Below are 26,361 nucleotides of genomic sequence, written 5' to 3'. Positions count from 1 at the left end.
CCACAATTCAGGAACCAAGGCCCTGCTGAGGCTGCGTCCTCTTCTGGACCAACACACCCCAGCAGGGTGCCCTGCCCTGCTCCTCTGTGCTGGAGGTCAGGCAGGCACAAGAGCCCTGGGCCCCTGAGACACCTCCGTGCAACTGGGCCTCCTCGCAGGGGCACTGGGCAGGTGTCCCAAGGAGCCTGGCAGAGGCCCCTGGCTGTTCACAGCTCAACCCCTTCACTGGATGGACTCCACTGGCCAGCAGACAAGGGGGACACAGGCCACCTCCACACAGGAGGGCCCAAGGACTTTGCTGGTGCCCATCACTCTCCACTGGTGGTCATCAAGGCCCTGCCCCCATGTGCCCACTGCCTGGAGGGACAGTTAAAGGCCCGTCGAGGGAGCACTCCATGACAGTCTGCCTTTGTGGTCGTGCCACTTTACTGGCCACTCGCAAGCCACAGGCCAGAGGGAACCTCGTCACTCTGGGCTGGAGGACAATGGCCTCTGCTGTGTCCTACTCCGAGCCCTGCGCTACAAGCCGCTGCAGGACGAAGGTTGCGTGAGAGGCAGGTCCTGCCAGTTAGAGGCTGCAGACTAACCCTGAGGACTCAGAAGCACCAACAGGGACACAGAGGCCCAGACCCTGAAAAGTCTGGTGTGACCCAAGCCAAGAGTCACTGCCAGCTGCCAGTTTCCCTGGCAGACTCCAGGACCAGCCCTGGCTCAGGGAGGGGGACAAGGCCACGTGGCAGGCAGGAGATATCTGGGCAGGCAAGAGCCTAGGCAGGTGCTGTGGCTGCTTAGAGACCTTGGGGTCCTTGGCCCAGGACCAGAGAAAGGAAGGAGCCAACAGGCTGTCTCTGCCTCACTTGTCCCTGTGGCCCTCCGTCCCAGACCCAATAGCCTCAGAGGTAGCCACACTTGAACCAGTGCCTCTCTGCTATCTAGGGCCTGGTCCAGCAGAGGGCAAGGTAAGGTGGGCTGGGGAGGGTGGCCACAGCACCCAGCCGCAGGCTACAGGCACCTCCCAGTACCCATGTCAGTGTGGCACTCAGCTGTGGCCACCCAAGAGAGGCTCTGGCCACGTAGGAAAGGCAGTAATCAGGAGATGGCAAAGGCCACTTCAGGTGGACACTGGTATTCAAAAAGAATGGCAGGTGCCGGGGGGGGGGGGGGGGGGCTGGGGGCAGGTGGGAGGTCAGAGGGGTCAATGGCTAAGGAGCCTCGAGGAGGCACAGCTGGAGCCCAGGCTTGGGGTGGGGTCTGGCCCATGGAGGAAGGTGGGCCGGGGCCCAGGGCAGGATAGCACCAGGCAGAGGCAGGTCCTCTGCAAAGCAGGCCAGGCCAGGCCAGGCGCCCAGTGAGGTCAGGGCAGGAGCTTCCCTATCACACTCACACGACTGAACCCCAGGTGCCCAGCCCCCTGGCCCTGCCCAGCTCAGAAGCGGACGTGTGGGCACACAGCTGTGTGAGTGGAGGGCATTAGCATGTGGTTGTGCTAATTTGGCATGACACCCCTAATGGGTCATGTCTTCACACGCGAGTTGCCTAATCGTCTAAATTCTTTTAACAAATCTACGTTTCATCTCACAGACTTCAGTTCAAACCAACTTGTCAATTTCACCATAAAAGCTAGGGGTCCGGTTTTCAGTTCCTTGCTCTGGACGTGAACACATGACACCTGTGTGTGCCCTGGGGCCCTGGAACCCACCGGACTCGAGGCTGCCCCTGCCCTGGAGGTCAGGAGCCTGGGCTGCAGAGTGTGACTTTCAGGGGCTCCTAGGTGGAAAGGCCAACTGCAGCTGTGCCACTCCTCACCAGGAACGTGGCCTTGCTGTGGACATCACAGTCCTGGCCCCGACGCCTTGTCCACCTTTAGTGTCCAAGAGGTACGCAGGTTACTTTGACATCCCCAGGAATCGTCCCTAGGGGATAAAAGCCTGAGCATGTGGTATGGCTACCCCCAACCCTGAGAGGCCCAGGCCTCCCCCCGACTCCCTGCCACCACCAGACATGGCTCCTGAGCTGCTGGAACCAGTCCCCCCGACACCTTGGGTCCAGGGAGCCTGCACAAGAGGGCATCCGTCTGCTCAGGGAGCTGCCCACCTCACTCTTGGAACACTCTCCTGAGGCCGCTGCTGGGCAGGAGCACCCAGGAGCTGCAGGGCGGGGCCAGGACCTGCCTCCTCTCGAGCTAGCAGGCCCACTGTGGGGTCAGAGCCCTGGCCCAGGGCTGGGCAGAGGGGCCTGCAGCAGGACTTCCTGGCATGGGAGCCTGCCTCAGGGCAGGTTGCAGGGGAGCCGGGGAGCCCACCCTTAAATGAAGCAGTGAACGGCTCAGGGATCCGTGGCGCAGCCAGCAGGACAGGCGGGGCCCCACAGCCCCACCTCCTGTGAGGTCACTGGGCTGCAGCTCCCAGAGCAGGGGCTCCTCCCCAGGCGCCTCCCACTGCCCCCTGAGCTGCGGCCTACCATACTCAGCCCGCAGATGGGCAGGGATGTGGGGCTCATACCCCTCCTTCTCCGGCACCTCCACAAAGTCCTCGTCGTCCTCATCCTCCTCGTCCCCTGGGGCTTCAGTCTGTGGAAACACCACCAAAAACTAATAAGGACACCCAGACCTGTGAACGCGCACAGGGACTGCCACCCACTGCCCCAGCCCCCTCCACAGCAGCCGGGCGTCAGCATCGAGTGACTGCAGTCCACCCAAGGTCATCTCAGGGCTGATTCTTTTTTTTTTTTTTCCTTTTTTTTTTGGTGGCGGGGGACCAGGGATTGACCTCAGGGCACTCCACCACTAAGCCACACCCCAGCCCTGTTTCCCATTTTATTTAGAGACAGAGTCTCACTGAGCTGCTTAGCGTCTTAGGCTGGCTTTGAACTCATGATCACAGGCGTGTGCCACCGCACTGGCTCAGGTGATTCTTGTCCCTAAAATCTCAGCACCTCTGCACCACTGCCTCTGGCCTTGCCACTCCATGCTTTGGCACATGCTGCCCCATCCTTGCACAGAGCAGTCACACGCAGGTGGACAGCAAATGTCTCTCCCTGCAGTACAGGTAGCAGCCGTCCACCCGCTAGGCAGTCATCTGGACAACACACCATGCAGGAGCTCCCGACGAGGCTACCTCCCCTGCCTGATGTGGCAGCTGGCCTGAGTCCCAGGAGCACAGTGCCGCCACCCACAACTTGGGGAGCAGGAGGCCTGCTTTCCCCAGAGGAAGGCGGGCTCTGGGCACCTCAGCAGGTGGCACCAGAGGCCCATGGAGTCCTTGACATCCCCAAAACAGGAGTCCTGGCCTGCCCTGGGGCTGCTGCGAGGTTCTGCTGATAGCAGTGCCCCGTGCCCATCAGCTCACCAGAGCAGACAGCACGAGGCAGACCCCCCCTCGGCGAGCACCTGCAGCACAGCAGAACCAGCCCCTAAGCCACAGCCTCCATCCCCAGGAGCCCTCACACCCAGGACAGGATGCCAGCACAGCAACCAGCAACTGCAGGGACGTGCGCCTCCCGGGAGATCCCTACACACAGGGAGCCAAGCTCACCGTCCTGGGCAGCTGAGGGCTGTGCCCCCAGGGTGTGAGGACCACACCATGACCTAGGCACAGGGCTGAAGGAAGCGTCCAGAAAGGGAGGTCCCTTTGTGATGGCAGCCGGGGTCCCCAGGAACACCAGTGGTCCTCACACATGCTTGTTTTTACACCCCCTCCCAACAGGCATTCCACCCCGGCACCTGCCTGAGGGAGGTGATCAGAGAGGAGCGGCTGCGGACCCCCAGGGCAGGAGCCCACAGGCTCCCTGGAAGCCAAGTATCAGCAATTTACGGAACCAGGGAGCTGAGGTGCCCACCTGACCCAGCTCAGCCACTCACCAGCAGCTCCCACAGGTGGCCCCAGAGCCCTCACAGCCCCAGCATGCACGTGGCCCCAGGACACACACACACACAGCCCCAGCATATATGTGGCCCCAGGACACACACACTGCCCCAGGACACACGTGGCCCAGGACACACACACACACACACACACACAGCCCCAGCATGCATGTGGCCCCAGGACACACACACTGCCCCAGGACACACACACAGCCCCAGCATGCACGTGGCCCCAGGACAGACACACACACACACACACACACACACACACAGCCCCAGCATACATGTGGCCCCAGGACACACACACTGCCCCAGGACACACGTGGCCCAGGACACACACACACACACACACACACAGCCCCAGCATGCATGTGGCCCCAGGACACACACACTGCCCCAGGACACACACACAGCCCCAGCATGCACGTGGCCCCAGGACACACACACACACACACACACACACACACAGCCCCAGCATACATGTGGCCCCAGGACACACACACTGCCCCAGGACACACGTGGCCCAGGACACACACACACACACACACACACACACACACAGCCCCAGCATGCATGTGGCCCCAGGACACACACACTGCCCCAGGACACACACACAGCCCCAGCATGCATGTGGCCCCAGGACACACACACTGCCCCAGGACACACGTGGCCCAGGAGACACACACACACACACACACACACACAGCCCCAGCATGCATGTGGCCCCAGGACACATACACATACACGCGCGAGCACACACACACACACACACACAGCCTGAGCATACACGTGGCCCTAGGACACACACACAGCCCCAGCCCACACGTGGCCCCAGGACACACACACACACACACACACACACACACACAGCCTCAGCACACATGTGGCCCTAGGGCGCACACACAGCCCCAGGACACACGTGGACCCCGGGCTGTCTGCCAGCACTACAGCACAGGACTATTGGGGCTGGACTCAACAACCCCACGAGGAGACCTGCCCAGGAGAGTTATAATCAGATGCAAATGCTCTGTGTTTAGGCACAGCCCACGGCTGTGCATCTGGGGAGCACAGGAGACATTAATCATTGGAAACTGTAATTTTTGTTATCAGTCTAACACTGATCAAAAGGGAAGCCTGTCTCCACCGCTGACCTGTGAAACGTCCCAATTATGCTCTTTGGAAATGACAGGGGCACTTAACTCCCGAGCTGAGCAAATGACGACGATCAATCACGTTTGAATAACAATGAGCCACGGACCTGAAAATTATTTTTGTATAGAATCTACCCAGGAATTTATGAAAGGTGGAGAGCAGCCCAAGGTTTTAGGGCTTACGTTCCGGCCGGTGCAGTGCGTATCAAACACTAAACAGAATTTATGTGTTTTAATTTTCTAAAAGGTGGATGTGGACGGGGTGCTACAATGCAGCACACACAGTGCCAGGGTTTAAATATGGGGGTCATTTTCATAAAATATTATGCTTACTGCTCACACCCTTGAATTTCACTGAGGACTTTTATCAAATTTTCATTTTCTAAAAAATATTCAACTGCTCAGCTAACTATTAGGAGTTATACCTTCTTTCTCCCCAACTAAAATCATTTATTTCTGTGATTAAGTTTGAAGTCCTAGGTTCCTCTGTGTCCTCAAACAAGCACTGATCAGGCCCCGGCTTTCTGCTCTCCCTCTGCAGCTGCTGGCCGTGCCCTAGGAGGCCTCTGCCTCTGGGAGACCCTGGGCTTCGTCCTGGGCCACAGCAACCACGTCACCCACACCTGCACTTTACTTTTCAACTACTCAGAGGCAGTAACACGCGAGCTACAGCAACTATAAGTTAGAGACTTCACTGCTGATACAAGTTGGCACAAAAGCATCCATTTTCAAGTTTGACTTCACCTCTGTGAGCAAGAGCTGCCGCTCATCCATGTGCTCCGTTGCCCTGGACAGGCAGCAACACACCTGCGTCCAAAGAGGCAGGGACAGCTTTCAGCTGCCAGCTGCCAGGGTACTTGAGTGACCTGCTCTGAGACAAGAACACCATGGTGACAAGCAACAGCCCCCTCTCAGACCTCAGAAAGCGGCATGGCCCAGGGAATCTAAGGCCTGTGGAAGACTCCCTTTGAGCACTTGGATTCTAAGAGACTAAATAATCCAGTGAGCTCAGCCACAGCAGTGGTGACCTGCCTTCAAGGTCACAGATTAGGCCAGACAGAAACCGCACAAGGGGGGCCCGCGGCACCACAGCACCCCACTGCGGGGCTGTACAGGGGTGGCTGGACAATGGAGGTGCAGGGAAGGAGTTCACTCCCACCGAGAGCTACAGGGCGAGGTCAGACTGGCTTCCACCCACCTGGGAGCTGAGATTCTCCAACTGCCAGAAAACAGCATGCAGAGGACCCAGGGGAGAAGGAAGGAAGCCTGACAGGTGAAGTCCTCGGTGCCTGGGAGGGGCCAGCCGGGAGCCTGAGCCTGCAGCCAATTGGAAGCCTTATCCCAAGCCAGCTCCAGGGACAGCCCAATCCACCTACTTGGCAGAAGCTTCTACCCAAGGCTGTGGCCATGGGGAGGCCACAGAGGGGGACACTGCTGGTTTTATACAAATTGATTCTCACCCACAGTTAAAAGGATTTAGAAAAATGAGTCCCCACCATCATAATTAAACAAGCAATAAAACCACTAAAATATACAGCGCAATCAGTTTACAGAAGTAGGGGCAGTGAGGTTGCTAATTATTTGCGAAGGAATGGGAAGAACAGCTTGGTGCCCAGAAAGCGGGTTGCCCACCAAGCCCCACGGCCTGGAGATACAGCTGGGACCATTAAATAAATTTTGTACCATCTAATTAACTTGGTGCGCAATCTCAATTACTTTTCACCCAAGAAATCACTTTTGTTCAGTTTTATGTGTGTCTATTTCCCTTTTAAAAAAAAAAAATGATGTAAGGCCTCGTCAGACAAGTGAGTTCCAAACTGCATTTGTCTCTCAGGGCTTGATGGCTATGCATTTAAAAACCCATTCTATCTTATAAACTAAAAATTAAACGTGCTCAGCTGTGATGGTCGGCACTGCATCTGCTATTTATATGCTAATGCCCTCCCTGGAAGGCCGTGCAAATTGCCGGCCAGGCCAATATCTCATGTGCATCTCCGACTGCCAGGGACGCACTGTCAGAGGACAGAGGGCGGTCGCACCACTGACCAAATGGACACCCCAGGAGCAGGCCCCTCATGGGCAATGGCACCAAGGCCAAGTCAACCTGCTTGGACATGGGCAGGGCACCAGGAGCACACTCTCCTGAGCCGACCACCACCTTCTGACACAAGCACCTCCGAGGCTGACACTCAGGGACCTCACACCCACACACAGCACAGTGGCAGGCACTTCCCCTCCTCAACTGACCAAATCAGGAGTCAACCTGCCCTGGAGACTGCCAGCATGCACAAGGAGCACCCAGGGCCCAGGGGCCAAGAGCCTCATCCAGCTGGGGGCAGGTGTGAGGCAGAGCCCCTGGATCATGCGTGCATAGAGTGTTTCTAGAGTAAGGGTAGGGCCGAAATCTCCGCTGGGTGAAGACAAGCGGCCAGCCAGAGGCACACACTTCTGTAAGCCAATGAGGGCTGGTGGTCCACACAGACTCCCTCCCGTGGGTGGCTGGACTTGGGCCAGGACAGCTGGTTTTCCTGGGAGTCTGCACCACAGGTATTCCTGCACAGGGGCGGTGTGAGGGGCACAGAGCAGGAGGGTCATCACGGGTCATTTGGACCTTACAGAAACTCACATTGGACCCAGTGGAGGACAATCGCCTCATGGAGCAACCAACGTCTCCATATCTAGTAGCTCTGGCCCCCACGAGCTCTGTGGAGACAGCTACTCTGGCAGAGGATGAGGAAGACCCAGACTCACCCACTCTGGGGCCCGTGGCTCACACAGTCCCACACAGGCATGTGAAAGGCCACCTGCTGCAGCCCAACCTCCCCAGGCAGAGATGTGGCCAGCAGGCAGCCCCTGGGGAGCAAGAGACCGTGCTCAGAGGACAGGCATGGGCGGGGAGGTGTCAGGCAGCCTTGCCTGGCATCCAGGCAAGGTCGCCAGGCCCACAGAGGTCCCCCATCTATAAAATGGGGGTAACAAAGCAATCCACCCCAGGAAGTGTCTTCTGGAACCCAGGGGACCAGGCGTGGGCAGGCTGGAAGGGCACCGGCTGGCTGGGGAAGGTGCCTGGCTGAGGTGGCCTGCCATGGGGCCAGGAGGGGCTCCATGCTGTAGGGCTGGGAGGGCAGCCAGGCCCAGCCTGTCCTTTCAAAGCCTGTCCTTTCAAAGCACCAGCGCACCCGCCCCTCCCCCGGCACCGTGGGAGGCAGCGTGGCCTTCAGCGTGATGGAAGGAGCCGGATCACCCAGGAAGGCTACAGACGGCGGCAGAGGCTTCCTGGAGGCGAAGCTGATTGACCGTCCCTGTGCGTGTCTGATGGGCCAACATTTCATTCCCTGGGCTTTCTGATTCTGTCCTCCTCACCTAGGGAACCAGCTGCTACGAGGGCTTGGGCAGCAGCACAGGAAGCTCCCGACCCCACAGCTGGGGGAGAGGCTGGCAGCTGGGGCTGGAGGCAGGTCGGTGAGGGCAAGGCCAAGCCCACCTGCTGGCCAGCGACACAGGGGAGCCCGCAGCCTGACCACAGGGAAGAAGGCAAAGCACTGCCCACAGGGCCAGGCGACAGCGCCTCGGAATCACTGTTCTCTGACTCACTCGTTGGTGGGAAATTAGTATTTTGTTAATTACACAATAAGAAAATAACCGTTGATTCAAGCACATAATTAAAAGCAGGCAATTTAAAAGTTTTCAAAGGATCTTTATCAGTTTAACGGACGAGGCAGCTGGATCATTACAGCCTGCCTGAAACAGAGCAAGGTGGAAACTAAATCTACCCAATGACCCTCCATATTGATCCAGCCACGATTCACCCCCGTCTGCCCCACACGGAGCCGACATGGAGACACTCTATCAGACAGACACTTAAACATATTTAAACTGGCTTACGTATTTTTCTGAGGACAGAGCACCTATGTCAAAAGGAAAACAATACTATGTAGACAACAGGCGACAGGCAGAAAGAGGACCTGTGAAACAGACTGCAGCGGGTTGCAGGCAGGCTGCCCTCCCCCTACCCCTCGGCGCTGGGAGTGCCCAGGGCCTGGCGGTGGCCACTTGGCTGTAAGTGGGCGTCATGTCTGTCTCAGTCTCTCACGTCTGTCAGAAGTTCTCAGATGTCTGAATCACGCATTATTGAATTAGTGCTCCCCACCTAGCCTGTTCTACACGCGGAGTTAACGATGCCAATCCCATGCTAAGTGGGGAAACGTAAGGGAAACAATTTAAACCCTTCGTAAATTTTATTTGAAAATTAGTGAAGAACACCTCATTCATAATTTCTAATTAAAACAGCTCTAATTAACACTGATGTTCATTAGCTGCTTCACCCCTGCCCAAGCCGCTGCGGGTGCTGCAGCTCTGCAGGGAGGGCCGCCAGCACGAGGGAGATGTGCAGATAGGCCTGCCTGCGCTGGCTGCAGCCTCTATTCTGGGAAGCGGCTCACCTGAGCCTAAGCGGCTGCAGCCAGAGCCCTCCAATCACTCCATCTGCGGGCGGCTCCTCTGCCGCTGCGCGAGAAACCTCTGAGGATTTCAGAGTGCCTTTATTAGGATCAGTGTGTGGAGAGGGTCCAGAAAGTGTCCCTTCAGCTGACAGCAGAGTGACATCTGTCTTCCCACTGAAGCTGGGACACCATCAACCTTGCAGGGCCTGATAGGCCCTGCGCACTCACAGGAGCCCCGTTCTCCTGAAGAGCAGCCTGGGCAGGAGTCTACTGACCAGACCACGTGGCCAAAGGACACCCGCAGCCCCTCACTGCCCATGCACAACACCCTGTGTGGCCCTGCCCTCCAGCAGCAGGTCCTGCAGGCCCTGGGCAGAAGTGGGGATGAGTCATCTACTCTGACAGTATCAAAGGACACACTGAGTGGAGTCAAAGCAGGGCCAACAGCCAGAGTGTACAGTGGAAGGCAGGGGCCATGCAGTGGCCTGAGGCTGTGTACCACAGAGGGCCAGGTGGACAGCTCCGAAGGGCTGGATTTGGGACTCCAGTGTCCACAGCCCACGAGAGCTTCAGGATGGGCCCTGTGAGCCACAGCCAGAATAGAGAGGTAGCTACACCAGTGGGCCCAGTCCCATTCACCCACCCTAGGACACAGCAGACCTGAGCACCAGCATCTGGAAGGGACAGGGCAGCTGGCAGGAGTCCAGGGCAAGCAGAGGTCAAGGAAACCAGACCTCCTGGGCCTGCGGAGGGAGGAGGCACACGGCCAGACGTGGCTAGGACTCAAGTTTCCTCAAGCACATGGCAAAGTCAGCAGGTGTGGTGGGGCCAGGACACAGGCTACCTACCACGCAGGACAGCCTGACCCTCTGGTGTGCCAGAGACACCAGCGGCAGCAAGAGCTGGCTAAGCTTAGCTCAGAGCCCCGGCCCCTCACCACAGTGCAGGCTGAGCAGCCAGCAGCCCTGGGAAAGACTTCCGGGGACCCTCCCCTAGTCAGCCGCACCTGCGGGAGGCACCGTGGGGCTCCGAGATGAGAGCAGGGGCAGCAGCTCTCCAGGGGCCCTGCTGACAGAGCCTCAGGCCAAGGAGAGCAGCCAGCTGCTGTGACCCTTCTGGGCTCAGGTCCTGCCACCTTCAGCACTGCCACTAGCCCCAGAAGACCATGCAGGCTGATCATACCTAGGCCTGATGAGAATGGACCCCAGCAGCCCGGGAAGCCTGTAGACATCCCCAGGACACCAAATGTCCAAGGACATCCTTGCCACAACCAAGGCCATCAGCAGCAAAATGGCCATGGGCTGAGCCCTGGACAGCACGAGTGCACACCACACAAGGCAGCCTCCACACTCAGCATAGCGCTGGGGGCCCACCTGGCCTTCACTCTGCACCCAGCACTCTGGCTGCTCGGAGTGCTGGTGCCCTGCGGTCTAGAGTAATCTCCTCTGACTGAGTAGGTGACAGGCACCTTCCTCCCACCAGACAATTATTTTTCACCGTAAATATATTTTGGTCAAAACTGACAAAGCTGACTCCTTAAACAAGCAGCATGCCACACACAGTGGACTCTAGTGAGGCAGAACAAGCGCCCACAAAGACTCCTGTCCCTAAGCTGCACGGCGCAGACTCCTGGGGTTTGCAGGAGAGAAGCAAGGTCGCCCTCTGGTGGGCCTGAGGGCCACACACGGCCTCCACAGCCAGGGATCTCCCAGCGGCTGCTCAGGTAGGGGTTCCTCCTCTCGGGTTCCAGAACTTCTGGCACTGCACTGCCACCCCAGGTCTGCTGCCAGGGCACAGTATGGTCATACCACACAGGACAGGGCACCAGGGATGCCAGCCACAGCATGAGCTGACTGAGCTCAGCTTAGAGCCCTGACCTGGCGGCTGCATGCACATTCACCATTGGTGGGCAACACGTATGCCCACTCCTGGTCTGGGCTCTGCGTGGCCTGCAACTTCATCTTTTTCTTGGCAAGAAACAGAGTTCTTTCCACCTCAAAGCTACCTTTGAAAAGGGGGAGGTTCTGGGCTGGGACTGGGGCTCAGTGGCAGAGCACTTGCCTAGCACGTGTGAGGTGCTGGGTTCAATCCTCATCACTGCATACACAAAATAAATAAAAAATAAAGTTATTATTTAAAAAAAGAAGTCTACCTTCCCCGGGCCAGGGCTGGCACCCTCTCCACTCAGCTGGGTCTGGTTCTGGGTTCCCCAGGGACCCAAGGAGCGGTGCATCTGGTGTCTATTTTCTCAGCTTCTCTGAGAGCAGGTGAGAGACCAACCAAAGGCAGGAAGATGGCATCTGCATGTGACAGTTCTCTTTCACAAGGCACAACAAGCCCCAGTGCAGCATCCTCTCCCTGCCACAGCCCCCAAGCATCTCTAGGCAGGAATACCACCCTCACTTGCTCTCAGACTGCTACAAACTCACCTGCCTCCTCCAGCCAGCTCCAAGGCATCCAGTGCCAAGGACCTTGTGCTCCAGGGTGGATGCCTGGCTACACCCTAGCCCACTTCCTGGAGGCCCAGGCTCAGCGTCCAGTCCTCCCTCAGCCTGCCTGTGGCTCCCACCTCTCAGCCCCATCTAGAGACCCTGCCCTGCTCTGGTGGCATGCGGTTGCTCAGGGAAGCCCAGGAACCCCTGTTGCCTCTCCAACCACAGAGGGCCCATTCCTCTCTCATCAATGCCATGGTCCCTCCCAGGCTAAGGTGCTACACAGTCCAGCAGACGGCTGGTCTTTGAGTCTCCATCCCCAAAGTGGGCACCCTGCCCCAGCTCACCGTGGTGCCCATCAGTACACAGAACCCACTCTGCTGGAGACTCCACAGAAGCCCCATCCTTCCCTAAGCAGGAGGGGCACAGCCTGACTTGCAGGGCTCCCTGGCTACAGTGCAGGGTAAGTGGACAACACCCAGTAGCAGGAGCCATGTTGCCACTATATAGTGAATGAGCTCACATGTCCACTATAGGGCGGGCCCTGCTGGGCTGTGGAGCATGTCCACATGTGGAGCATGGCTGGGCTCTGGCACCAGGAGACGCCAGTCGGGCTCCCACTGCTAGGCCAGCAGAGTGAGAGAGGAGCCTGAAGCAGCTCCTGCTTGCACAGGCAGCTCAGCCCGGCCCCAGACCTGCTGGCCCACCACGCGCACACACACCTCCCTCCTCCGCCCCGGACCTGGACCTGCCGGCCCACCACACACACACACCTGGCTCCTCCGCCCAGGACCTGCCGCACACCACGCACACACACCTCGCTCCTCCGCCCAGGACCTGGACCTGCCGGCCCACCAAGCACACACACCTGGCTCCTCTGCCCAGGACCTGCCGCACACCACGCACACACACCTCGCTCCTCCGCCCGGGACCTGGACCTGCCGGCCCACCAAGCACACATACCTCCCTCCTCCGCCCCGACCTGCCGGCCCACCACGCGCACACACCTCGCTCCTCCGCCCTGGACCTGCCGGCCCACCAAGCACACACCTTGCTCCTTGGTCCCCACTCAGGCTGCACGTGAAGCTCCTCATACTTTCTCAGCGCAAGTTCCAGTTTTGCCTTCAAGTCGATGGCACACCGTAAGTGTCCACCATGGGTCCCTGCTCGGGTAAACCTCTGCAGAACAAGGAAGAAGTCACAGAGAACACAGACCCTGCCAGGAGACAACATGGCCTGGTCTGTAGCCTTGGGAACAAATGGTCAAGGACACCTGGCTGACCCCCTAGGTCACCCCAAGGACAAGACCCACACCTGGCACTTTCCACATGTCCTCCTTCCATCCTACGGCTCCCGCCAACTACATCTTCACTCTGCCCGGGCACTGGCCTGACAGCTTTGAAGGCCAGGTGCCCAGCCTCACCTGGACCCAGGAGCACACAGCTGGCAGGAACTTGTTCTGGATGAGCTTGATTGCATCGCGGGCAGCATGGAGGACAGCAAGATTGTCATCATTCTCTTGCACCTTCAGACCGTCTGGAATGAGGTGAATGGGGGTCACAAGAGACCCTGAGGCCAAGAGGCTACAGCCCACAGGGAAATGCTGGATGCCCACCCAGGCCAGCTGAGTGTCGACAGAGCTCACTGCTGTGTGATTCTGGCCCTACACACATCCTTCCTGCACCCACCCTGCCCAGGGCCTTGCTGGAGTGGGCTACAGATGGCAAACAAGTCCATATGCTTTCTGTGACTGGCCTGTGGCCACAGAGGCTGGTAAAGTGGGCACAGCCCAGTGCAGAGGATAAATGGGAAGGAAAAGCCTGCATGTACCCACTGTAGGCCAGACTTGGCATGGCTGTGGGTCACCTAGGCCGGGGGCTGGCACAGCAGTGGCCCACTAGCCAGCGGAGCCTGGGCAGGGAGGCACCAGCAGACCTGGTGGCCCCTTACCCAAGGGCAGTTCCACGTCCAGCGAGTACTTGTGTGAGCCCAGCCCATGGCTGCGCACAAACTGCTCCCCGCTGCACTCGTCCTGGGGCGCATCCTCCACGGCTGCCTGGCAGCCCTCCCCAGCACCAGCGGCCCCTGAGTGTTGCGCAGAGGCGGGCAGGTCCTTGCTGCAGCACGGCTGCTCCTCGTCCTCCAAGGGGTCCCCTGTGGCTGCCTGGGGCGGCCCCTCCCCAGCACCAGTGGCCCCCGGGTGGTATGCAGAGGCGGGCAGGTCCTTGCTGCAGCATGGCTCATCTGGGGCATCAGGAGTGCTTGACCAGTGAGGGACTTCCCAGTCTGAGCTCAAGGAACCAGGGGGACCCTCATCAAGGAAGCTGGCTTCTGGGCACGGGTCAAAGTCCAAAGGCACCAGCAGCCTGAAGCAGTTCTCCACTTCCGTCAGACAGCACCCAACTTCTGCAGACATCTCTGCCGAGACATGGAGACACATCTGGCCTCGTCACACTGAGCGAGGAGTATCCCCACCACACACTGTGTCGAGGTCCTGGTCACTGTTAGCACCAGGCAGCTAAGGGTCACATGTGCCACCTGCACCCTTGGGCCTCACTTCCCAAGAAAAGCCAACACCCAAGGTAAACATATCACAGCAGCTTTCACCTGCTTACTAAACTGTCCAGCTGGCAGGACTGCAAGGTCACCTCTTGGCAGCCGGCAGGAGCACAGGCAAACACGCCAGGGACCAACTGCAGAGCAGGGAGCCTTCAGCCAGAGCAGTGCATCCCAGAGAGGGCTGAGCCTCTCCCAGCAGCCACTTCTGCCAACATCAAGCCACACCCTGCAGGGCTGGGCCAGCTCTCCCTCCTGGTGGCCTCTCTACCATCTGGGCACAGCTGCCTGCCTACAACAGGCCCTGGGGGGTCTGGGCACAGAAGAGCATCAGCCCCGCTGTCTGAGACACAGAGCAGCTGCCCTGGCGGGTCTTGGGCACCCTGCAGGTGGACGACTATCCCCTAGATCTTCTGATTCCCCACACCCTGTTCTCTCCCTCAAGAAAAGGCTGGCTGCCAGAACGTACATCGTAGGGATCTGGGGGGTAGAAGCTGGGTTAAGAGCAAATGGGGAGCTGGGTGCAGGGGTACATATGTAATACTAGAAACTCGGGAGGCTGAGGCAAGAGGATTGCAGGTTTGTGGCCAGCCTCAGTAAAATTACCAAGGACTAAGCAACTCAAAATTTAAAAATTTTAAATTACAATAAAAAGGGCCAGGGATGAACTTCAGTGGCAGAGCACACCTGGGTTCAATCCCCATTACTAAAAAAAAAAAAATAGGTAGGGGAGAGGGAGGTGAATGGTGGCTGGGAGACAAAACGGCAAGGGGACCTTCAGCACACCCAAGCACAGACCACTGGAAGCTCTCCACTCAGTCTGCGCCCAGGGAGCCTCCCCAAAGGGCCACAGACAGAATTAACCACCAGGGGGCGCAGGGGTGCAAGCGCCTGTGCAGGGACTGCCCAACCTGAACCCTAGCCTGGCCTGCCTGGGTCTCCTGTGACCCGGGTCCTGGGAGGATGCACAGGCACAGGCAGCCCTTGGTATGTGCGAGGCACCCTCAGCCTCGAACTTGCCTTCCATTTCCCTTTCGGCCTGCTTGGCTCTTTCTCTGTAGATTCTATCCAAGTGCCTCTGCTTCTGCTCTTCTTGCTGCCTTTCTGCCAGAGTCCTCCCATTTACATCCTGAAAGTCCACCTGGGAAACAGTGAAGATCAGGGCTGTCCACAACAAACACTCACCAGAGAGCAAACAGCCACCACATGAGCATGCAGCAGGCCTCAGCAAGGGGAGACGCCATCATCTTAACAACAGGATATATGCTGAACTGCGATGCTTCATCTTGAGAAACTCGCGAGTCTACCACTTCAGATAAAAGAGGTGTGAACTCCCAGCCCTGGCCAGGTGCCATTGATGCAGGCCTGTTGTCCCAGTTACTTGGGAGGCTGAGGCAGGAGGAATACCTGGGCTCAGGAGTTCGAGGACAGCCTGGGAAAAACAAAACCCCACCTCAAAAATAAAATTAAAAAAGACTTCCAGCCACAAGTGCAGCACAGGTGGGAGTACAGGAGGCAAACGGGCTGCTGTCTGGACCCCAGAGCCCAAGCACCACCTGAGTGTGCACCCCAGGAGGTGGCACGCCAGTGGGTCAGAGGGAGAGCTGGTTCTCTGGCCCACAGGCAGGGCCACCTGTCCACAGAGGGCAGGGGCAAAGCAAGGTCTGGGCAGTGACAGAGTTGGGTTGGGATCACAGCAGCAGGTCCTGATGGATTTCATCATGCCCAGAACCCATTAGAGCCAATGGCAGGATCCAGGTGGGGACTCTTAAGAACATAGGTAGGGAAACTCCCAGAAGACAGTGCCTGTCACAGAACAGGGCTGAACAATCAAAGGTGACACAGGCCTACAGGCTCAGCTTGATGCACACTTGGGCACAGCTTGTCTTCCTCAAAGATGTTCCTCCCCTCCCAGGCCCCAAGCAGGTCCAGCAACCCAGGTACCTAAGCCAAGCTGCCCAAGAACATGGCCTGGGAGCACTCTGTACTTGGCTCCACAGTGAGAGGTCTTCCCTCCCGAGGCCTACCTGCTCTGCCCCAGGGAACCAGCAGCACTGTGCAAGGCCCACCTACCTTTTTGGTGTGTTTTAAGAAGTGGTAGCCCAAGGCTAGCTTCTTGTAGGCCTCACCAAACCTCTCATTCCACCCTTCCACAGCGCGCAGGGCTGCCTGCCTCAGCCTCTGGGCTGCCTCTCTGGGGGGCGGCAAGGGCTGCTCATGGTTGGTGCCCAGTGTGAGCTCCAGGAACTCCTGGAAGTCAGAAACAAGCAGCACCCTGAACTGGTGAGACCTGGTGAAGAGCTCATCCACGATCTGGAAGGCGGACAGGCGGACCTCAGCATGGTCCTGGGTCAGCTGTGTTTTCAGCAGGCGGTAGGCACAGCTGAGCTGCTCCTCTGAAGACCTGGGGGCACAAGCCAGCCTGAGCTCAGCACCTGGTACTTGAAGGGTCAGTTTACACTCACACAGGACGCACTATTCACATATAGTGGGGGCCACAGCTGCTGTCCAGTCTTCCTCTTCCCCTTCTCCTAGAGCTGGGTAAGGAGACCAATGTCTTGGCACGAATGAGGCCCCTCAACTGTGCCTCTTTTTGTGTGGCCCACAAGCCCAAACTGTTTCCTACATTTTTAAATGGTTTAAAGAACTGCTCAGTGGTGCACTTGCCTGGCCTGCACAAGGCCCTGGGTTTGAGCCCCAGCACGGCAAAACAAATAAGTGATCAAGACACGTGAAGGAATGATTCTTGATGTGGGAAAGTTATGAGTGCCAAGTATCAGTGCCATTTATAAAGTTTTATTAAAATGCAGCCCTGTCCCAATGTCCATGTCCACAGCTGCTCTTAGAGCTGCGTGGTGTCAGCAGGGACCTCAGCCTCAAGTATTTTTCATCATCCCTTCACAGATGCTTCCTCACCACTCAGGAGCACCACAGACTAGCTGAGTGCACAGACCCAGCCTCTTCTGCAGGAAGTGAGGGGAAGGCCCATGGAGCCCTCTGGGTGTCGCCTCTCCCCAGCCCTGCCCTGTGTGAACCCCAGAGATTTAGGAGTTTTCAAGGACCTGCAGCAAAACTGTGTCTGAGTTGGAGTTTCTTACTGAAAGGTACACAACATCAGTTTTGTTCTTTGAACACAGGTTCATGTTCCCAGCAAATGACAGGAAGAAGTTTTGCTTCCTGCCTGATTCTGGGGATGGATGATGGATGCATTCTAAAGACAGAGTGGCTGGGTGTGATTCAGGGATAGAGTCCCTGCTTAGCATGCACAAGGCCCTGAGTTCCATTCCTAGCACCACAACACACACACACAGTGCAGATTTACCCAACTGTGAACGTTCTCCCTTCCCATGTTTCAACAGTAATAAAAGAGGTACATTTGCCCACAGATCACAGATGCACCCAAGAATGCCTCAGTTATATGCTTTGTAACATGCACATATAGAAAGTATCAGAAGTACCAAGCACAGACCTCTCTGTGCTCTGCTGACCTGCACCTCCACCCACAATGCTGCCTGTCAGAGATGACTTTGCAGGGCCTGGGGAATGTTGCTGGCCTGGTCCTTGGTGGATCTTTCCAGGCGGAGGCGGGAGGGGATGGCTGAGATATGGAGGTGGGCAAAGTGCTGAGGTCCAAGAAAACCCCACAATCTCCCTAGAGTCAGGGGCTTACTGGGATAAATATCATGAAATGCTAAGCCTAAAGACATACTTGCAAACTTTCTTCAGTTCCTTCATTTTCTCAGGATTCAGTTGGGGTTCTCCTGAAGTTGTGAGCTCTTCTACCAACTTTAACAGTTTTTGATCCATGTCTAGAAATACGGAACGCAGAGATGAAATGCCACCTTACTTTACCCTCTTGGTCTTATAGATAAATGCTACCGGGTTCGCCTAAATACTGCGCACCGCGGGAGGGCCTGAGGCTGTGTCCAAGGCTCTGGCCTCCGCAGAAAGACGCCCTAGGAAACAGGGCAGCTCCAAGCACCGTTAGGGCGAGTCAAGAGTCCCCGGTGACGATCTGGAAGTGTCAAAGCCGAGGCTAGATCGGGACAACCAAGCCACGGTGCGGGAGACGCTGCCGCACCGGGGACGGGCAGGTGCGGAAGGTAACGAAAGCCACCGTCTTACACCAACGCGCGGGGAGTGGAGGGCCCTGCTGCCAGGCAGCGCAGCGAGCGCAGAAGCGCGCGGCCTCGGGACCCCGGGCCAGCTGGGTGCGACACCCCCAACTGCGCGGCCAACGCGGAACCTACCGCATCGCCCGCCCCTTCCGGCAGAGGCCCCGCCCCCGCCGCCCACCACGCGTCCCGGAGCTTTGAAGCCATTGGCTCCCTGATACCGCGGCGTGGGAGCAAAGGTCAGTTCTGCAACCACCACACCTACAGCGCGAGGCACCACCATCTCTCCGCCCCTTCCGGAGGAGACCCCGCCCACCCCTTCAAGGCTCCGAGCGAGGCAACCCTCGTCTCGACAGCGCAGGCGCTAGGGTGAGGCCGACCTCGCGCAGTGACGCTGGCGCGCTCCCCGCGAGGCGGGGCTGCCCTAGGAGGTCGAGGCGCGAGAAAAATGAAGCAGGAGGGCGCAGCAAGTCCTTAAAGGCGCCGCGGTGTAAAAGGGGCAGGACGTCTGGGTCGACAACTCGCTAGGAAACTCTGACCCAGAGAGAGGTTTGAGCCTGGACAGCACGGCACGTCCACCAGGAGGCTCGCGGCCCTGCCCCCGAAAGGTCAGCGAGGGCGGCCCAGGTGGGAGCCTCGGGCTTGTCTGGGCCTTGGTACCGCGGGCGGGAGGGGAGCCGGGGCGGAGGCGTTGGGTGTCACGACGCGGCGCGCGGGGTAGGGGCGGGGGCGGTCGGGGGAGGCGCCCGGTTCCCCTCTGCGGCGTGACTTTGCCCAGCCTAAAGGTCGCCCACCAGCCGGCACGTGCTTTGCTTCCCTCTGCCGAAATTCCTTGAAAGCTCTGTCCGCCGCCCCGGGCGGGAAGCCGGGATGGCTCCCTCCTCCCACCACCCGGGGCACACCTGCCGGCGCCCGGCGCTGCTGCTCAGGGCCGGTAGTCCACGCCGCAGGGCCTTTTCCACTCCAGCCTGGGAGCCCCAGCCCTCTCTTCAGAGCACTCCAGGTTTCAAGCACGTCCAGGGCCAGCTGCCAGCCCGCCCTCGGCCCTCGCAGCTCTGGAGGGCACTCGTCGTCGGGGCCAGAGCGCGCCGGGCTTGCCGCCCACCTGCCCCGCCCCGCCCCGCCCCGGCGGCGCGGAGAGCCCACTGCGCGGCCCACAGCCCCTCCCAGCCCGCACCCTTCTGTGGCCTCTGGCCCACACTGCAGCCCCGTCTTCTTAGCCGCCTCCAGGTTCCTGATCTCACCTGCGCACCTCCTTTCTGCCCTCGGGGCTGCTCCTGAGAACTGGGGTCTTTCTAGCTTCATGATGACGCACATAGTCAGGCATTCGGATCTCTTGAATGGAGAGTGAAATGAGAAGGCCAAGGTGAATCTCGGTGAGAACTAGAAGATGTTTTAAAAGAACCAGTGGAAGCCAGATGTGGTGGTGCACACGATGTCCCAGCTGTCCAGGGATTGAGGCAGGAGGATAGCTTGGGCCCAGGTGTCCGGGTCAGTCTGGGCCTGAACTTGTCTCCGAAGGGGGAAAAGAACCAACTGGAATTTTCAGAGATTTATTATTTAAAAAATGCAAGCTGGAAAAAAATGGAACTTCTTTAAAGAAGTAAAAGTATGGTCAGCTCAGACTTGCAAGCTGACCTTCAAAACCTAAGTGATAGCAAAAAATGTATGCGCAGACATTCACACAACAAAACCACCTGACAGTGCGGAACACCCCATGTTGTTAAGTGGTGTGACCATACCCTGAACCCCTAGAGCAACTGTAAAGAAAGCGGCAGGGCTGGGGATACAGCTTGGTGGTAGGGCGGCATGTGTGAGGCCCTGGGTCCCGTCTCCAGCACACATACAGATGTGGGACTGCTAATGAGTATGCAAAGACAGAGGTGTCTTTTAAAAGTAATCAAAAATGAAGCTGATGAAAAAGAAATAGGTAAGAAAAACAGGAAACAAGTTGTAATACAGCCAATCTGAATCTACAACAGTCACCATGTCAGTGATCTGAATGCCCTGGTTACAAAGGAGAGATCAGGGCTAGGACTGGGTCTCAGTGGCAGAGTGCTTGCCTTCCACATGTGAGGCACTAGGTTCAATCCTCAGCACCACATACAAATAAAATAAGGGCATGCTGTCCATCTACAACTATAAACAAATTTTAAAAAATACTGTCATGTATATCTAAAAAAGATTTAAAAATACACATACACACAGAAATACACACACACACATATATATATATATATCACCCCGTCCCCGGAAACGCCAGGTACAGTGGTGCACACCTGGAATCCCAGCAACTCAAGACAGTTGAGGCAACTTAGAATTGAAAACACCAGTGACTTAGCAAGCCCTAGTCTCAAAACAACATAAATAAAAAGGTATGGGATGTGGCTCAGTTCTAAAGCACCCCTGGGTTCAATTCTCAGTACCAAAAAAATTTTAAATAAAAAATGGAGATGGTCCAGTTAGTTTAAAAAGAGCAAGACCAAACTATATTGTGTCTACAAGAAACATGGAGAGGCTAAAAGGGCCACCACAGATGCTGTGTGCAGCAGCACAAGTGAAGGATGAGTCTGTTGACTGCACTGGTCTCTCCCTGGGGGCATTCTGTGGAAGGGGTGAGTCCTTTCAGCAGACTGCAACTGTGCAGGCAAACTCCAGACACAGGCACTGAGACCTGACCTACTGCGTCATTAATATTCCCCGTAAGAAACTAGAAAGAGCAATTAATCAGAATAAGTTGCAGTAGAGATTAATAAGGTTGAGATCAATTGAACAGAAAATAGGCAAACAGGAGGGGTGTCACTCAAACCAAAGGAGGTTTATTAGTCAGCTTTTGTCACTGTGATTAAAATGTCCGACAGGAACAACTTAAGGAGGAAAGACTGACACCATCTCCTGGTTTCAGAGTCCTCAGCCGCTCCCTACTCTGGGCCTGAGGAGAGGCAGAATGTCCTGGTGAAAGCTGCTCAGCTTAGGGCAACCAGAGGCAAGGAGGGTGGGCAAAGAAGATAAGCCCTCCCAGGGCACACACCAGTGACCTGCTCCAGCTGTCCCATCTGAACAGTCCCTTTGGCATCGATAGACTAATCCTTTTATGTGATCAGAACCTTCATGATCCAGCCACTTTCTGAATACGTGAGATGGGGTCGGTCCAGATCTATGCTGTAACAGGAGATGTTTGAAATGAACAGATAAGCCTTCAGCTAGACAGAGAAAAAGAAGAAATAAATTACCTATGAGAGTGACAGGAGAAGCTGGGCACATGGATAATCCCAGCAACTTGGGAGGCTGAGGCAGGAGAATCATGAGTTCAGAACCAGCCTCAGCAACTTAGCAAGACCCTGTCTCAAAATAAAAAAGGGCTGGAGATGTGGCTCAGTGGTTAAGCCCCAGTGGGTTCACACCCTGGCACCCAAAAAACAAAAAGAATGAGAGGAGACATCCCTGCAGGTCCTGCAGACAACAGAGCATGATAAGTTACGAACATTAATTCCAGAAGTTTTCTCTTAGATGAACAAACTATCAGAATACTTGGGGTGGGGGGAACTGATCAGTCACAACTATTAAAGAAACTGAGCTCATACTAAGTAAGAAACCCTTGCAAACAAAATTCCAAAACTCGATGGTTTCACTGGCAAATTCTATCAAACATTTAAGAAAATGGTACCAGGTTTACACAGAATCTTTCAAGAAAGGAGGTTAACACTCTCCAACTCATGAGTTTTGAATGCTTTTGTACTAAAACCAGACAAAAACATTCCCAGAAGCGGGCACAGGGGCACACTCCTGTAATCCCAGCAACTTGGGAGGCTGAGGCAGAAGGATCTCAAGTTTGAGACCTCAGCAACCTAGCAAAACCTTGTCTCAAAATATAAATGAAAGGGCTGGGGATGTGGCTCAGTGGTAGAGCACTCCTGGGTTCAATCCCAAGTACCACAAAAATAATAATTCCAAGAAAGAAAGACCACAGACCAATAGCCCTCATGACTATAGTTGTAAAAATCCCTAGCAAAGCTAGAGCAAGTCAAATCCAGCAATATATGAAAACAATGCAACATGACTGAATGAAATTTATTTCAGTCATGCAAAATTCAGTAATTCAAAATTAGTCAATGTCTGGTAAGCAGAATAAAGGAGAAAAATCATGGTAATTTCATTCTACAAAGGAATTTTTAAAAACAAAATTCAATGTTCCTTATAATAACATCTAGAAAACTGGCGTGGAACTTCTCAACCAGATGAATGATGTCTGTAAACGCTCTATTTCAGTGTGCAAGACGCAGTGCTTTCTGCCTAACAGGGCACTAGACACCGTTCTTACACCTCATCCTCAATATCGCTCTGGAGGCTCCAGGAACTGGTAATAAAAGTGAAGTAAAGAGGTTTGAAAGGGAGAAACAGGACTGTTTGGAGGTGACATAACTGCACACATGGAAAACCTCAAAACTTTACCTGAAAGCTACCAGAACTCATGAGTGAGTGAGTAGGGGCACAGTAGTCACAAGATCAATTAACAAATACTGATTGTGTCTACATATTTCCACTGAATAATTGAGAGGTAGATTTTATTGGTGGGCCTTTAATCATTTCTTTATATGTGGTGCTGAGAATTGAACCCAGTGCCTCACACATGCTAGGCAAGTGCTCTACCACTGAGCCACAACTCCAGCCCCAAGAGGTAGATTTTAAAAATTAAGAATCATTTTTAAAATTAAGAAAGACCCAGCAGCTCAGGAGGCTGAGGCAGGAGGATCACAAGTTCAAAGCCAGTTTCAGCAATGGTAAGGTGGTAAGGAACTCAGTGAGACTCAGTCTCTAAATACAAAATAGGGTTGGGGATGTGGCTCAGTGGTCAAGTGCCCCTCAGTTCAATCCCCAGTACCAAAAACAAACAAAAAAAACCCTGAAGTTAAATCAATTAAATATGTTAAATTTAGGTAAGAGTAAAAATCTAAACTTCATGAAGAGATGCAGCATATTTATGGGTTGGAAGACTCAATGTCTCTTATGGATTCAACTGTGTCCCTCCCAAATTTCCATGTTGAAGCTCTGACCCCCAAAGTGACTGTGTTTGGAGACAGGCCTTTAAAGAGGCAATGAAGGCAGGCTGGGGTTGTGGTTCAGTAGCAGAGCACTTGCTTCACACATGTGAGGCACTGGGTCCGATCCTCAGCACCACATTAAAAAAAGTAAACAAAATAAAGATATTGTGTCCATCTATAGCTAAAAAAAAAAAAAAGAGAGAGTGTTAGAGTCTGTAAACAAGTCTGGATGGCGCCTGGCATTTCGCCAGAGGGAGTGGTTTGTGAAGTAACTCCAGCGAGCCATTAAGTGTGGAGATTCCTTATTGGTTGACTGCGTGGTATTGAGTTTATGTTAATTAAGATAAGCTGTGTGGAATGTATATATATCCCTCCTACTCCTGCTGTATCAATGTACACAAGTTCTTCGTCACCCCCTGGCTATTTTGCCCAGCCAGCCGGGCTGTGGCAGATGGTGGCCCGTTACGGGGAGCCCCGGGACACTCGGGGGTAAGTGACGAAAAAAAAAAAAAAAGCTGCCCTTCCCTAGATAGGATGGGAGCAATCTGCTCGTCCCTAGGCAGATAGGGCGAGAGGAAAAATGGCCATTTTGAGAAAATGGAGAAGATTGATACAGTATGTTTGTGTCTTGTTTTGTCTTGAAATGTTGTATTGTCTTTGTGATGAAAATATGGAAGGGGTGAGAAGTAAATTACTAAGGGAAGGAGGCACCCCAGTGGAACCAAGAATAGTTGTGTTGATGGAAGCCCAGGAACTCTAATCAGAAAGAAGAAAGTTCAGAGGAGGAAGGATTATCAGAAAAAAAGTTGCAGCAAAAGGCTATTACTGAACACTTTTAATTACCGGAGGGTGTGTGAATCCACGTGGCGGCCGCTATGTGCGGGAGCCAGTCATGGCACAGCAAGAAGCTTCCAAGCATTGGCAGCCGGCTCTTCCCCTGCGAGAGCCCAAATCCAAGCCTGACCTGGAGGCACAGTCTTGCAGGCTCTTTGAGTCCAGGACACTCTCCCAGGGCCATCTGGGGCTGCCTGGGATGTCCCTGATGTTTGGTTATTTTCAATGCCAATAACTAAACTACAATGGTTCTCCCACACCTGGAAGCTAATGAGTAATGAGCACTATTAAGGCTTATTTCAAATGTAAAAAACCTTGAGATAATGTACTAAATTGTTCAGAAGGTTGTTTTCTTAGTGGAATGCTACAGGATTTTCTTTAGCCAGCATTGCCGGAATTCTTGCCTTCGTCCCAGTGCCGATGAAAACGAGGATGGAAGAATTTCCAGTGTTGCTGAGAACCGGACAAAACTACGGCTGAGAATCGGATGAGACTTCGGAGCTGTTGCTGTTTCTGCTGCTACAGCTTAGGCTAGCTGCCTGCAGAACTTACCTGGACTATGATTTAAGCTAGCTGCCTGCAGAACTTACCTGAACTGTGATTTACCTGAACTGTGAGTTAATCTATTGAGACACTGCTTTACCTGGACTGAGACAACAAACTGTAATCTACAACAAATTGTAACTCGGTATCTTTACAAATGGTGTCATTGCTGGTATAATTTTTCCAAGGGCTTCTTGCATGGAGCCATCAATTGGCTTGGTATTGTGGCATTTTGTTTCCTCCCCTTCTGCTTGTAGCAGATTATTTATGGTGTTTGTGTAAAAACCACTATGGTCGTTATTTAAATTAAACAAAAGGGGGAAATGTTAGAGTCTATAAACAAGTCTGGATGGCGCCTGGCATTTTGCCAGAGGGAGTGGTTTGTGAAGTAACTCCAGGGAGCCATTAAGTGTGGAGATTCCTTATTGGTTGACTGCTGTATCAAGTTTATGTTAATTAAGATAAGCTGTGTGGAATGTATCCCTCGGTCCTACAATAAAAGGCTCTTACTCCTGCTGTATCAATGTACACAAGTTCTTTGTCACCCCCGGCTATTTTGCCCAGCCAGCCGGCTGCGGCAAGAGAGAGAGGCAAGGAAGGCCATCAGGGTAGGACCCTAATACAGCAGGGCTGGTGTCATCATGAGAGAGAGACCCCAGAGTCTACATGCATGGAGGAAGGCCCTCGGGGTAGGTAGGACCCTGATCCAGCGGGCTGGTGTCCTCATGAGACAGACTGTTTAAGCCACCTAGGCCATGGTATGTGTTATGCAGCCTGAGCAAGCTGATAGAGTCCCCAAATGAAGTGATAGATTGAATACAATTTCAGTTAAAATCCCAGCTTGCACTGAAGAAATTTCAGTAGATATAAGTTGACTCCCGTTTTTATGGTTCTGGTGATCAAACTGAGGGCTTGCACATTGCTAAGCAAGTGCTCTACCTCCACATCCCCCTGAAAAACTGATTATGTTCATTCCCCAGCACAAAAGAAGACAATTCTAAAACTTAAGTGGAAATGTAAAGGTCCTAGAATAGCTACAATTTTGAAAAAGTGAAAAAAAAAAAAAAAAAAAAAAAAAACATGACTCAGGTTACCTGCGAGTGAAATGACAGGCACGACATGGATGTGTAACCGATGTGATTCTACAATCTGCATACGGGGTAAAAATGGGAGTTCATAACCCACCTGAATCAAATGTATGAAATATGATATGTCAAGAGCTTTGTAATGTTTTGAACAACCAATAAAAAATAAATAAATAAATAAAATAAAACAACAACATCAAAAAAAGAAATGACAGGCACGAGACTGGGCAGTGTGTGCTGGAGGTAGCACTTGCAAGGACAGACCTTAAAGCCAGCTCAGCCAGAGCACCCAGGCAGTC

At 54.8% G+C, this 26,361-nt stretch overlaps 1 protein-coding gene across 6 annotated transcripts in view; it reads right to left on the bottom strand.

Moving 5' to 3' along the window:
• Uvssa (UV stimulated scaffold protein A) overlaps window positions 1–19,598 on the bottom strand; it is a 34,390-nt gene extending 14,792 nt beyond the window's left edge. Inside the window, exons 1-8 of one of the 6 annotated variants that reach the window (XM_071614072.1) lie at window positions 19,461–19,598; window positions 18,153–18,252; window positions 16,517–16,847; window positions 15,464–15,584; window positions 13,838–14,305; window positions 13,311–13,423; window positions 12,938–13,066; window positions 2,461–2,569 (exon numbers count right to left, since the gene is read on the bottom strand). In XM_071614072.1, the coding sequence (XP_071470173.1) occupies window positions 2,461–2,569; window positions 12,938–13,066; window positions 13,311–13,423; window positions 13,838–14,305; window positions 15,464–15,584; window positions 16,517–16,847; window positions 18,153–18,250 (1,369 nt within the window). In that variant the 5' untranslated portion in view covers window positions 18,251–18,252; window positions 19,461–19,598. Of the gene's footprint in view, window positions 1–2,460; window positions 2,570–12,937; window positions 13,067–13,310; window positions 13,424–13,837; window positions 14,306–15,463; window positions 15,585–16,516; window positions 16,848–18,152; window positions 18,673–18,693; window positions 18,720–19,460 lie in introns of those variants that run through there. The other 5 variants (XM_071614074.1, XM_071614071.1, XM_071614073.1 and 2 more) reach the window with 5 other exon arrangements.
• Between the last annotated feature and the right edge of the window lie 6,763 nt (window positions 19,599–26,361).

This window comes from Marmota flaviventris, chromosome 7 (assembly GCF_047511675.1).
Source record: "Marmota flaviventris isolate mMarFla1 chromosome 7, mMarFla1.hap1, whole genome shotgun sequence".
NCBI lineage: Eukaryota > Metazoa > Chordata > Mammalia > Rodentia > Sciuridae > Marmota > Marmota flaviventris.
The sequence above is the reverse complement of the archived record's forward strand: the minus strand, read 5'-3'. Positions and strand labels throughout refer to the sequence as shown.